This window comes from Larus michahellis, chromosome Z (assembly GCF_964199755.1).
Source record: "Larus michahellis chromosome Z, bLarMic1.1, whole genome shotgun sequence".
In the NCBI taxonomy this organism is placed as follows: domain Eukaryota; kingdom Metazoa; phylum Chordata; class Aves; order Charadriiformes; family Laridae; genus Larus; species Larus michahellis.
In genome coordinates this window covers 80,356,556-80,371,398 of record NC_133930.1, presented here as the reverse complement: position 1 = coordinate 80,371,398, position 14,843 = coordinate 80,356,556, and the positions used below count along the sequence as shown (strand labels likewise).

General features: G+C 41.4%; 1 protein-coding gene across 2 annotated transcripts in view; it reads right to left on the bottom strand.

Moving 5' to 3' along the window:
* VCAN (versican) overlaps positions 1 to 14,843 on the bottom strand; it is a 115,239-nt gene that overhangs the window by 69,036 nt on the left and 31,360 nt on the right. For both annotated transcript variants that reach the window (XM_074569795.1, XM_074569796.1), the window contains exon 6: positions 2,406 to 2,699. In XM_074569795.1, coding sequence (XP_074425896.1) covers positions 2,406 to 2,699 — 294 coding nt within the window. The remainder of the gene's footprint in view (positions 1 to 2,405; positions 2,700 to 14,843) is intronic.

Genomic DNA, 14,843 nt, shown 5'->3' with positions numbered 1-14,843 from the left:
GGCAAAACGTGGGTCTCTAGCTATCAGCATTTAATTAATTCTGGTGTAATTTTTATTGCAATTAAAATTGCTAGAGAGCAGCCCACTGTCTACCAAATTGTGTTCGTTCTGTTTAGTCTTTTTTTTTTTTCTTGTAAAAGGGTTGATAGTCACAGGCTGTCTACCTCCTGGGTTGCAAACTGATGAAGTATTTACTCTCCGTGTACCAAGGGCAACAGTTTGCAGAAAAAGCAGTTACACAAAAGACAACAACCCACTACTTATCAAGGATGTTTTTAGAACAAATGGTATCTCGCTAGAATTTGTTAAGTAAAACTTCCAGAAAGAACATTGAAAAGGCCCATGTTGTTTGAAAGGGGCGAAATTCACAGAAACAAAGAGAAAGCTGGAATTTCTCCTAACTAAAGATTAGATTACAGGCAAAATGTCCAGTCCCCACTTCAGTCTTTTAGACGGACTGATGAATTTCATTCCCATTAAAGTCAATTCGACCCATGACACTAAAAACTGATCATCAACAATTTGGGGGAGGAACAGAAGGAGTGATACGATAAAACTCTGATTGGCAGATTACAGCACACTCACCTGAACTTAACTAGTCTTTATTCCTGTATGCAGTTCCCTTGAAGTCCATCCGGACTACTTCCACATGCAGTTTTGGAACACCTTACCCACAAATAATTAAGGTAAAAGAACCACAACAACCCTATTTTAAAATATTTCAGAGAAGAGTATCTGAGGACAGCCAGACTGTAACATTACACCAGATGTTGGGATTTGTTCTCAAGCAGTAACGTTTGTTCATAAATGAGCCTTCAATGCCTGAGTTGGAAAGATCTGCAGCTGCAATTGGTTCACCACCTGCAAAAATGGGGACAGTACAGGGTGCACATTTCTAGCAGTTCTGACTTACAGTCATAGGACTGAGTCCAAAAAAACTAGATATTCGTAGCTAAAGACCAAGTTCTGAACTTTTAACTCAACACAAGCAGCCTTTATATGTTAATGTCAATTGTACTAATTGCAGCTACAGGAACTTCCTTGAACAGAGAGGCCTGCAGGAAAACTGTTGAGCAGTCCAACCTCCCTATGCTGCTGAGGAGGCTGCAAGTCTCAGGGAAGCAGGGTATTCATCTGGGAAGAAGCACTCTGATCTCCTAGATGTGATGCACCTTCCAGCAGTATCAGTGTCCTCTTGCACAAAGAACACTCTTGTGATTGAGGGGATCTTAAAGGGTAGAAGGTGATGGGATCATCTCTTAACAGACACAGATAGCTGGTCTGCGGTACTTGAAAGGGCTACGCAGAAACTTACATCATGAGATGCATGGATGGGTTTCTGCAGGTGTAGGGAAAAAGCAAGTAGTCATCACTAATGATAGAGAGAAATGTAGGAGGGATGTTCTGGAGGAGGACAGGCAGATGAGACCAGAACCTCCATGGTGGTGGTCTGTGAAGCACTGCTAGTTCCAGGAAGACAGGCCTGGAACTGATGCACAGGTGAGATGATATAGGGAAGAGAAACTTGTGTACACTAGAAGCTGGTCAACCTTTGGGACAAAAGGAATCTATGCAAGGATAGGCTGCACCATAGTAACTGCAAAGCCAGGCTGCTGGCACTGAAGATGGAAGAGATTATAGGGGAATATTTAACCCCAAAGACAAAGGTAAGATGACAGGCATGGAGGAGGTCTGGTTTAGATTGATGCAGTCTACCAGGTGAATGTGGCAAATGCTTGATGCCTCTGAAAATACCAGTAGGGAAACATGCAGCAGTAAGAAAGGCAATTTAGATCATCCACAGTACTAGCTGACTGGCACATGAAACACTGAGACTGAGAAGAGAACTTAGAACTGCTTAGGAAGCTTAAAAAACATGATGGGACAAACCACCTGGAATTCAGAGATAGCCACCAAATTACTGTCAACTCAGAGACCTGAAAATGGCCAGGCTTGCATGCAGTCCGTAAACAGCCTCTCTCATTGCCATCATGGGAGACAGAATATCAAGTTAGATGACAGTCATTCACTTGGTCAAGCAGGACATTTCTTCTGTTCTGTGTTCATTGACATGAAACAAACATACCAGGGCGCACTCAGACACTAAAGTATGTAGCATCCGCAGACTCAGGGTGACTGCAGGTACAGTATGTCACTCTATGCAAAAACACCACTCGAGCTGAAATCTTACCTTAAAACTTTGCCTATCTTTATCTTTAGATGCTATTTAAGTCATTTGTTTTAGCTCAGCTTTTCTCTCTTTTTTTTTGTAAAGCCATAGTGACAAAACAAATTTTTAAAAACATGTCTGCAGCAAGAACTGAAACAAAACACATATTAAAGAAAACACTTTTCAGGGTTAGCATGGTAAGCATACTGAAAATTATAAATAAAAAATAGCTTACGTTCATAGCAGTAGGCATCAAACTTGCTATCTGGGTAAGGAAAGCCTGTTTGGTTCTCATAGCGATACAGGGTTCTCACCCCAAGTAAACCTCCACCACACTGGGGTCGTGCCACTGAGGCTGGGTAACGAACACTGCCATCCGCCAGCCAGCCATAGTCACACTGGTCAAAGCCATTCCTCCAGGCGACATACAGGTTCCCAACAGAAGCAAGAACGCCATCTCTTTTCCGACACAGCTCTTTAGCTTCCTCAAAGGTGAGCTTCTCAGGGACTGAGACGTGAACAACTTCATCTAGAGGAAGAAAGCAAAGATAACAAAGACTTAGTATCGTGTTCCACCATCAAGTCAGCTTAGTTCCCCTCTCCCAGTCAGTGTCCTGCAATGTTGGGGTTTTGTTTCCAAAATTTGTTTTAATAGTTTTTGCTTAAAAAAATCAGATAGTTGGAAAATCAAATGTCCCAGATTTGGATATGAAAACGAACATACTACAAAGCATGAGCATTTATATTCAAACTTTATGCCATGAAGTACACTGTGGTTGGAGATTGAGTCCCTCCCTCAGTCTCTAGGCAGAGCTAACCACAGCCTTGAAGCTCCTCTGTGACCTCTGTTGGAGTAGACTTTGCAACTCAGTTGTGCTAATTAAATCCAGTCCAACAGAATTTACTTTCTCAGTAAAACAAATCTTTTACATCTGCATGCCTCTTACCTGACCTCTTTAGTCATCACTAGAATCTCACTTGAGACACGTAAAAAAAGCAAATGTTCTTCACTGGCTGCTCCACAGCAGCTTCTAATGTCATATTTCCATCGGTCTTAATCTCGCCCCATGGGGAAACAGGTGAGGGAATGCACTAGACATATTGCATGCACAAAGCCCTTTTTGTGTGAAAAAGCTGAATTACTCTAGAATGCTGGTAGTATAGTTTAGCTTCCACGGAATAACAATTTGTAAATAATAGCCATCCAGTTGGAAACTGAAACAAAACAAATATCACATCTAATATTTTATTTCCAAGCTAAATCACCATTATGCAGTTCGCTTGGTTGCCTCATTCACCCAAACACTATAAACAAAATCAAGGCTTTAATGTTCATGTCCTAGGAATGAAACAGTAAACTGACTCCTTTCTAGTTTTTGCTTAGACTTCAGATGGAATTGATGAGAACTAAAATCAACATGTTCAGCTGTAGAAAACAGTGCAAATTCAAAATATTTGTTACAAGAGAGTAAATTCTCTTCTTCAGAAGACAGTCCCTGTTGCAGGAAAGCACTGCTTCTTCAAATTGGACGTGCAATCTGTCTTACCTTTGCAGTTGTCTCAAGGCAACCCAGAAAAAGGCAGACAGAAACTACATCACCCCAAGCAGTTTCATTCACATCAATATTACGCTTGTTTCAGGCTTGAAAGGAATGCAAGTGTGAAAGGAGGCAATGTGCCAATTTTCTTTTTCCTTCTAGGTAGAAACTCTTGATTTGTTATTACAGCTGTAATATCAATTCCATAGTATAAGTTGCTTTATACTGTGTTCAGGGAGTTTCTAACTTAGAGGTAAAGGGACAGACTGTGTCTATTAGAGAGCGACAGATTCAGTTACTGAATGCCTTCTTTGCTTCAGACTTTACTGCTCGGCCCAGCCCTCAGGAGTCCCAGGCTTTGGAGAAAGTAACGGGGAAAGAGGAACACTTCCCTTGGGTTAAGGAAGACCGAGTGAGGGATCAGTTAGGTCAATTAGATATTCAGAAGTCCATGGGCCCCGATGGGATGCACCCGAGAGTGCTGAGGGAGCTGGCGGAAGTCATTGCTGGGCAGCTCCCCATCATCTTTGAAAGGTCCTGGAGAACAGGCGAGGTGCCTGAGGACTGGAGGAAAGCCAGTGTCACTCCAGTCTTCAAAAAAGGCAAGAAGGAGGATCTGGGGAACTACAGGCCGGTCAGCCTCACCTCCACCCCTAGAAAGAAGATGTAACAGCTCATTCTGGGCGTCATCTGAAGGCACGTGGAGGAAAAGAAAGCTATCGGAAGCACTCAACATGGATTCACCAAGGGGAAATCATGTCTGACTAATCTGACAGCCTTCTATGATGGCATGACTGGATGGATAGATGAGGGAAGGCCAGCAGATGTTGTCTACCTTGACTTAAGCAAGGCGTTCGACATGGTCTCCCACAGCATCCTCATAGGGAAGCTGAAGAAGAGTGGGTTAGATGAATGGACAGTAAGGTGGATAGATGGCGGGGTGGCTGACACACCAGAAGGCTGTGCCACCATACAGAGAGACCTGGACAGGCTGGAGAGTAGGGAGGAGAGAAACCTTATGAAATTCAACAAGGGCAAGTGCAGGGTGCTGCACCTGGGGAGGAATAACCCCACACACCAGGACAGGTTGGGGGCTGACCTGCTGGAGAGCAGCTCGGTGGAAAGAGACCTGGGAGTCCTGGTGGACAACAGGATGACCATGAGCCGGCAATGTGCCCTTGTGGCCAAGAAGGCCAATGGCATCCTGGGGTGCATCAAGAAGAGTGTGGCCAGCAGGTGGAGGGAGGTCATCCTCCCCCTCTACTCTGCCTTGGTGAGGCCACATCTGGAGTACTGTGTCCAGTTCTGGGCTCCCCCGTTCAAGAAGGACAGGGAACTGTTGGAGAGGGTGCAGCAAAGGGCTACCAAGATGCTGAGGGGACTGGAACACCTCTCTTATGAGGAAAGGCTGAGGGATTTGGGTCTCTTCAGTCTGGAAAAAAGATGGCTGAGGGGGGACCTTATGAACACTTATAAATACTTAAAGGGTGGGTGTCAGGAGGATGGGGCCAGGCTCTTTTCAGTGGTGCCCGGGGACAGGACAAGAGGTAACGGGCACAAACTTGAGCACAGGAAGTTCCGTCTAAACATGAGGAGGAACTTCTTTACCCTGAGGGTGGCAGAGCCCTGGCACAGGCTGCCCAGAGAGGTGGGGGAGTCTCCGTCTCTGGAGACATTCCAAACTGGCCTGGACGCATTACTGTGCAACCTGCTCTAAGGTGACCCTGCTCTGGCAGGGGGTTGGACTAGGTGATCTCCAGAGGTCCCTTCCAACCCTATGATTCTATGATAAAGAAAGCAAAGAATCATTCATCCTCAGAAGTATCAGAATGCTTCATTCAGCTCTTCAGACCACACAGGTACTGCACTTTTTTATTAAACACTTTTGCAGAAGACAGCTTTTTCTGCATCAAGGGGCAGATCTGGTATCATGGCCAATACAGGATGATGGTCACAGTTATCCCAGGTTGCTCAGGTTGGACGGGGCTTTGAGAAACCTGACCTAGTGGGAGGTGTACCTTCCCATGGCAGGAAGGTTGGAACAAGGTGATCTTTAAGGTTCCTTCCAACCTGAACCGTTCCATGATTCTACCCCACTGTACTGTCCCAACAGCAGTATCATGAAATAACAGAACAAAGAAAGACCTCTCGAGAGCAGCCCCCTCTGTTCTGAGGACTATTCACTTATCCCCTCACGTAGTAGCCATGACGGATACAAAAATTAGTAGTTAAAATGATTGCAATTAAATAGTAGATATCGGTCCAGTTAGACAGGAAAATGAGAATAGTAAGAAATACAATGCATTTTAATGGTTTCTAGAAACAACTATGGCGGATCAAAATCTAAATAATGTCAAACAATCACACAACATTCCTTCTGGGAGAAACTTATTGAATACACAGGAAAATGGGTAAACAGTGCAAGATTGATAGCAAAGCAATTTTTCCATCAACTGATCTGGATCAGTGCTTCCAAATAGAGCTTGTGCATAATGTCATTAAAGTTAGGGGTATTTATTCCTCTGAGTTATCATCTGCACTCTGTTAAAGCAGAGAAACTTAGGGAATGGTTATGTCTTGCTACAAGAGTTCAAAATGTAGAGTTCAATCAGTAACTGTGTAAGAAAGGTCAGTTTGCAGAGAACATACTCATCCAAGTTGCACAACAGCACTTCTATACGTAAATCTGCCTTAAATTTGCCTTGGAGTATGCCCATATATGCAATATTATAATACTGCACATTTAAAAGATGGGTTGCATATATTTCTTTGTACTGAATCTATTCAACTGACCCCACAACTATTTATTTGGTTTATCTGTTAAAGTCAGAGGCTGTCATACAGACACCATGTGTGTCAAAGGGTGTTTTACCAGAAAAACTGAATGATAAAATAACCCATGTGTTTAAGGAAAAATTCATCCTAACCAGAATAGTCCAATAAGTCAAGTCCAAAGTCACATTCTTGGGCACCTATTTGGCATATTAAAGAATTTGAAATGATAAATTTGTAAAGAATGCAAAAAGGTGCCAGAGCAATCAGCAATATGAAGTTATTGTCATTTCATCATATGCTGAGTAAATACTAATTTATTTCAGGAATGCTAGCAACAAGATAAAAGGTACAAAGATGTTAAAACATGGCTTCAGTTAAAGAGCATTTTTTCTATGATTCCAGAATTCTTATTTTAAAAAAATCCAATGAAGTGCGAAAGTCAGATTCCAAATAGCAGTCATTTCCTTGAGGAGATATGACCCTGCAATTTGTCTGTCCGGTTTGAAAATAAATTAACATTCTGTATGACTGAGTGCGTACTTAATGTGCATAATAATTGTTGGGATGAAATGTGAAAAACAAAACAAGAATTTAATGGAAGTCTTGCTTGCTATATAAATCCAGGAATACTTAAAAGTTGTCCTTCAATCTTCCAAAACCACTTTCCAAAAAAAAATTAAAAAAAGAGAGAAAGGTTTATGTTTTCTGTTGAACGCTTGGGAAGAAAACATTGCTTAAAACACTTCTTCAGCTGATTGTAATCAGTTTGATATACAGTAGCTCTAAATTATGTGATGAGAAAGTTTGCCCAATCTTTCCTGAACTTCTCAGCTGGAGCAGGCTGTGGGCACATATCTACTCCATGCATAGCAGACTTAGCACTTGAGGGATATGGTGACCCATACAGCACAGAGAAAACTAAATCAGGACATACTGTTTGTGTGCAGTAAGTGCAATCACTTGGAACATGCAGAGGCAACATTTTGCTGCCCGTGTCACTCCTCTGACATGATCAGTGCTGAGACACATGCTCACCTTGGTCAGAAAGAGATGGCTACCAAACTATTGATATTTTGGGTGCGTATTCTGGAATTGCTAAATAACAATCCCCCACTTCTTTATGCTCACAGCAATGTGGAAATTCAGGTTATCGTATGTGAAAAAAAGCACTGGTCCTACTTCACTGTCAACGAGGCTTTTTCTCTTGTAGTGAGAACTTGGGCTGCAAACCACATTGTTCCCCAGTCAGCCTACACAAAATCTGGGCGATAGAGCAGGAGACACAAAAGAAGGCATGTGAAGAAAGGTGCTAATCACTGAAGGAAGAACAGCGAGAAGCTCTAGGAACTTCCTCTGGCACCACCAAGCACTTGGGGAAAAATCATTCAGTGGAGCTCAGGTTCTGCTGAGCTCTTTCACGGACTCAACCTCAAAACTGACAGAGGCTTTCAAGAGGCCATGGAAAAAGGGCTTGTGCTCCAATCCTGACTTCCAGCATGTCAGTCCGTGTAGCAGAAACATCCCAACTCCTTCAGAGTACCAAAGGGAAAAGGATTTGATCCTGGCACAGAAACTTCCTCTAAGAAGCAAAGAAGTTAATGGTGAAGCTAATAAAATGTATTTAATCCGTGCAGTCTCTAAAATTAACTCCTATTTTTGGAAACACAATGGGTTCCATATTTGACAGGAGGATTCATCCTGTCACACTCTTAGAGAATCTTTATTATGATGTCTGAAAGGACCTCAATTTCCCAGACAAAATACTGGAAACAAGGAAATTAAGAGAAAACTTGTCTGATCGATAAACAAATGACATAGCCACTAACACCAGCAAGGCAGATTCAATTTTTGTGTGTGTTAAAAGCCACATGCAATGTTTTTATAGCTGGAGTACACTCCAAGTAACTTAGCAGTATTATGCACACAAACCCCAGGGCTTAGGCCCACAGATGAAGAGAACCTAGTCCTACAGTACCAGGAGGTGAAATGGAGACCGTGACAATGTTTAGACTGCAGACAATATGTAATGTATATTATTGCTGGCTCCTGTTTAAAACCAAGCTTGAGGTCAATCGCGCAGCCTCAGCAGTCAGAGCACTTGAAGTATCCTCAGGATTTTCCTGTTACACGTGTTTGTTTTGCTTGGTTAAAACAGACACCTGATGAAAGTCATGCTTTTTCCCTCTCTTTCAAATATATCAAGCTAGATGAAGAAGCCAGTTTTTTCTCTTGAAGACAAAAGCTGATTCACTACAACCCCCAAGGAAAAAGCTTAAGATCTACAGACTTATCAGCTGGTTTTATAGCAAGCTTCATTCCTTTGAAGGTTAATTCATTTATTCTGTCTCATCAGGAGACGTCTCACTGAGCTGGGCATGTTCACAGATGTGAATTTCATGAATCACACATCTTAAAAGCAAGCACAGAAACAAGGGCAGGCCGGAACCATAGCCGCGGGTCAATACACAACATGTATTGACTAGGGCAGAAGTAATGAATCTAGATATAAGCCCTCCAGCACAGACCTCACCAGTAATTTCTTTTTCCATAGATGAAACCACAATTAAAGGGATTGGTGGGCTGCTACTTCCTAGAGGAGATCTTTGTGCCTGACTATGTGGCACCCTCTTCCCAGAGCAGAGCATCATCTCCTCAACTTCACATACCATCACACACCGTGCCAGGCACAACAAAATGAGCTACAAGTCACTTGCACCTGAGAGATGAAGGCATCACATGCAAGTCCACGATAAAAGTTTTACAGGTCCAAAGGATTCTCCGAAAATTCAGAGAAGCTTAAGAAGTAACCTGTGAGTCTCCACTGAATACTTTTGACAAATCTGGTAACACACCAACTGCTGTGAATGTTGTCTGGTCAACCACCTATGAAATGTCCTCGCTATTATCCAATGCATGTGAGGGAATGACAAATACTAAGGAGCCACTTAGATTTATTGGGTTGTAATATTTTTAGTCTTTTTCATTATTCATTATTCATTTTCATTATTTTTTATTATTACTGTCTCATCTGGAATTTGGTGTTCACAAGCTTTACCTTGTGGTTGGGCACTCAGATTCTACAACTTCCACTACCTTCAGCAACTAAAGAAAGACATAAGAATATCCAAAGGGATATTAAATACACAAAAAGCTAATCAGTCCCATAGGTGGAAACGCTTAACTCTAACAATTTTAAATAAAAACAAGACAAAAAATTTCTAGCACTTTTCCATCTTAGCCTCTTGGTGGTGTTCTTGTTTGAGGAGAAGAAACATTATCCCCCACTAAGAATCTGGCATCTCTTCTGTTTTGAGAATAATGGGTCTGTGGTGAACTTCAGACCTGTTCATTAGTAGTTTCTGAGAGATGGTGGAACCCGCCAAGCTCATCAAGCAAAGATGCCCTTATGGGGATGTTAGAGGTCCAGGGTTCTGTGACTACAGTTGTAGATCAGTGTGCCCTGGGTCAGGCATGAAAGAAGGCTAAAAGTGACAAAATGTCATCTTTTCTGATGTTATATGGAACATTCTAAGGACATTTCCTCACCTGCAGCTGTAACCTTATGTTATTGCTCCTCATAACCATTTGGTCACAGACACATGGTTGGCAGTTCAAAGTTCAAGCAGTCACAAGACACTGCCATCATGACTTTCCTTTCCTCAGAAACATGGAATCTGTCCAAATCTTAATTTCTAGAACACAATCAAGTGTGCAAAGCAGCAGGAATATTGTGGCCACTTTGGGAACTAAAGCATTTACCTTTGCACCTTGAGGACTACATGTCCGAAGAATTTCCATTTCCTCCTCCTCTGTTTCTCTTTTTGGCCGAAAGGCCCATGCGAAAAAGGCAGTAGGTAGCCACCAATAGGACTACCAGACTGCTTGTGCACCAAGTAGGGAAGACATACTGCCCACATCTGTACCGCCCCTCCACACATGTTTGATGATAATGGAGACCACTACCCTTATCTTGAATACTCTGAAAAAAAATACAGATACATCTGGGCCAAGACAGACCTGAAAATTTTCATCTGTCTTGACCATAGGCAGGGGCCTTGGAGGCTACATAAAGTTAGCCTCTTTATTAATCCAATGCCTTGTCTCAGCTGCAGCTCTCTTCCTCCATCCTGCTGCTGTTAAGGGCTGGTTCTCCGACACATAAGACTAGTAAAGAGATATCCTTAACAAAGTCACAAATTACTGTGTAACACTCTCTAGGACTAGAAAAACACAAAGACCTAAGTGGATAGATTCAACTGTAAAGCAGAGGGCTAGACAAGCTGAAGAAGTCTTTTTCTCTTACACATTAGAACAAGTTAGTTGATTCGTTTTGATACACATCAGTAATGATTTAATTAAACTCTCCTGAATGTCTTAGGTCTATTCTATGCAAAACCATAGGCTGAACAGGAATCCACTACATTTGGCAAGACTAGAAGAGTATACTTCTAGTATAGTTTTCGCATAGGCTTGCCCTCAAACATGAAGAGTATCATGGCAACTGCTATACCCTTAAAGACCTCTGCTGTAGTTGCAAGGTGTCCCTGGCTTTTACTTATATAGAGGAAAAAAAGAAATTTTGCATTCTATATGATTTTTTGGGGTTTGTTTCTTACTCTCACAAAAATCATTTAGACATCAAGATTTTCAGATCTCCTCAAAGATGAGCTTTATCACATTACGAGCTAAAATACAATGTCATGCATACAAACCACCATGGTATTATTTCCTTTTTTGGTTTACTCCCTTTGGGCTCTGTACCCCTGTTGAGAACTCCTGGATCCATGATCCTGCATGAGGTCACACAATTCAAGGCTGGAGAAGTGTTCAGTACAAGCCTATGCAAAGGACATGACCCTACCACGGGCCCTCAACTAAGTAGAAAAGACCCTTTTCACTGTGTCCCTGTTTTAAAATTTAATCTAATTGTTGCTCCAGAATCAGAATAGACTCCGGACAAGATCTTTAGGTGCCCAAAACACAGAAGAAACTTCTCACCTGAAGCCATATTTTAGACTATGACTTCTTTAATTATTATTATTGTCAAATAAATTTCCATGACAATAGCAAAACTGCATGTGACTAGGTGGAAAGTATTTAACGGACATCTGGTTTTGTTTTTTCTTTTTCTTCCCTGCACTCGCTGTGGGGGGGAAATGGTGCATAGAAGGAAGACTGTATAATCTTCCCCACAGCTACCCCTAAATAACTTTCTTAGCATGAGTCCCCATCTGCATATTACATATGCTTATTAGACATATATGGCTTCTAACTGGCTTTGGCCAGAAGACAATACTGCATGGAGTCATTTGTGCTTTGGCTGCGCATCACACACTCACAGCCCCTCACTTCATCAGTGGGCTTTGGCGAGCAGATCTCACTTTGTCTCCATTCCTGACACCACAGCACTGTCAAATCAATCACGTACACACTTATCTGAAGACAGAATGGAAGCCCTTCCTTCCCCATCACCCATTTCCATTCAAGGGATTATTCCGTAGAACACACTGGTGCAGACACCACTTCAATTGGAGGTGCTAAGAGAATCTCAGAGTAACACCCAACCTTTGCAGCTCAACCACTTCAGATTAAACTCTTTATTAGTAAGTCATCTCCCACAGTTAAAGGTATCCTAAATAGTTTTGTTAATGCTTGGTACACTGAAATATACAACGAAACATGAGGAATGTAAATCAATTTGTAATAAGAGACCATGCCCAGTACCTATTTAATGATATTTTGACTCCAGCTTCTTATTTTTATCACTAGGAGCTCAGAAATTTTAAATCCTTCCCATAATTATTCTTCTGTGTGTTTTAGCAAAACTCGAAATATTGTGCAGTCTTTAATCTCTCTGGCTTTCCTGAGAACAAGGAAACGGTAAGGTTAACCTAAACGACTGGTTTTAATTTAAGCTAATAGTTTGTGTTTCAAGAAGAAATCCATGTCTCTGGCTAACTTTGTGATTTTATATGGCCAGGAAGGAAGAAAACTGAAATGGTGTTGTTCCTACAAATCCTCAGTGCAAGTACCCAAATTAGTACTGTAAATTCAATACACATTTATTTTAAACTGTATCGCAAGAATTCCTACCACCATTTATGGCTTTCTGGGGTAACATGTTAATAGCGGCCAACAGGCCAATAACTGTTCAATGACTTCCATGATGACATTCTCATTATGGCCCAGATTTTGATATCATTAATTAAGCACCGTCTTATTCCATGAATAGTCATCCCACTGACACAGGCTCTCCAAATAAGGACCTATTTAGTGCAAGTCAGTCTAGTAGATTTGGCATTGAATCAGAATAGGCTGTAGAGATATGAACATGGAAAAAATCATGTTTAAGCACAGTTCTACAGTATACTAATATACCATGAATGTCGTTTGTTATTAATGAAGCGTTGAGAGCACAGCACTCGTTACAGGAGAAAGGTCACACCTTGCAGAATAAGTCTTTGGTGCACAGGGCAATCAGAGATTTGGCATAACCTTAAATCTTGAACTGTAAATCTTCTACCAATACATGAATGTTTGTGATGTTCATTTTCCAAAAACTTCCATAGATATTTTACCTAATTTTCTGTATTCTGTGGATGAGTGGTTCCAAAAGTGTAATCTCATTGATGCCATGTAACTTCAAACAAGTTCTGCATTTGAAATTAACCTTTGTTCTTACAGAAACTGCTTCTGTTGTATAGACAAAGCCATCTTGGCTCTTTAGGCCCAACTTAAAAAGGAAGTCTGGCTCAGCTGCTCAGGTTTCTGTGAAGGCACTGAAGAATAATGTATCCTGGACTATACCATGACGTGGTACTGTGTCTTCCTAACACACATCTGTTTCTCTTCATCCAAATAAAATAAATTAACTCCTCTGCATGTCAGTATAACATGCTTATACCTTATATCCATAAAACCATCACTCCTCCTGACTCCTAGAAGTTATTTTCAGACTCCAGTTTATTTGAAAATTTCTAAGAAAACAGGCAAAAGAAAAACAGAAAAAAAGCGGAGGAGGTATCTTTGGTTAACTATTATAATAATCTGGCATTGAAATTGATCAATATAATCAGGAAAAAATCACTATGCAGCAGGTGGAGGCTGTACAGCTAATTGCCAATTATGTTGTTCACAGCAGTCACATCTTCACAGCACATACAGAACCTTCCTGCTATGTAAATAGCTTAAGGATGAGTTTTCCTGCGTGCTCAGTGTTGACCTGACTCTGCTTTCTTGAAGCCAATGGTAAAACTGCAGAGGGAATTCTCCTCGCTTCTCAGATTCAGCTTACTACCACAGTAAAGTGCTTCTAGTAGCAATGCCATTATCTATTAACATAACAAAACACGCAGCTGTCACTTAGCACAGTGTCTCACACCCTCTTCAGTGCAAAAAAAAGCTTAAAAAATGTACCAGGCTAAGACGGAGTGCTCTCTCCCTGATTTGTGAGAAAAGATTCTAGAACATTTTTATAAAAGCATATTCTGGAAATCATTTATATAAAGGCTAGGTCAAACACGTTCTGCCTTTGGGAAGGATGGTGATGAAACTCACAGGCATCTTTGCCTCCTGCGGTCTCATTCTGAACCTGTACTCATCTCTATGAGATTTCTGTTAATATACAACAGGCTTTGTAACCATCTTGGACAGTTTCAATGGATCCCACAGGTGAAATGATCAATCACAGTCTTCAAGTCAACCTACAAGCCCTGGTAGGTATCATCCTGGTAGGTCTTTAGCCCTTGCCCCAGGCTATGGAGCCTTTAAGATAAAGTTTAATCAGTTTTCCAAGGAAGAAGGTAAAATGAATGTGCATGTGGTTACCTGGGCTGATAAACCAAATCTCCCCAATATTCTGTGCTAGCTTATATTTCTTAAATGCTGAAGGTTTCACATCCGAGCAGATCACATTACCACAGTCCAGGTGATACACCACAAAGACACGCATATGTTTAAACAGATCATCACCCAAAACAATAGGACAGAAATGTATAGCTATCCAGAGAGGAAAGCCAGCTCATAAATTTTGTAACAAAGAAGAATCAACTAATGTTGAAATGAGAAATTGAAAACCTATGCATGTACATCTTCACCAAAGAAGATTGCACAGTCTCTGCAATGTCTTTGAAGCTCATGGCCTGGTTCCAGGTTGTTCTGAGCACAGAACATTCGCCTCAGTGAAATAGGCTTCAGTTTTGAGGTTTTTAACTTACATTTTTTAAAGCTCAGTGAGAATATTTGACCCCGAGAAACTGGTGGCTCACATGTATCCAGGATAAGCTTCTCCATACTAGTTACACTTTTATGTTCTTAAGAGTGAAAGGCATTGCTCTTCATCCAGGAATGACACAGATTAG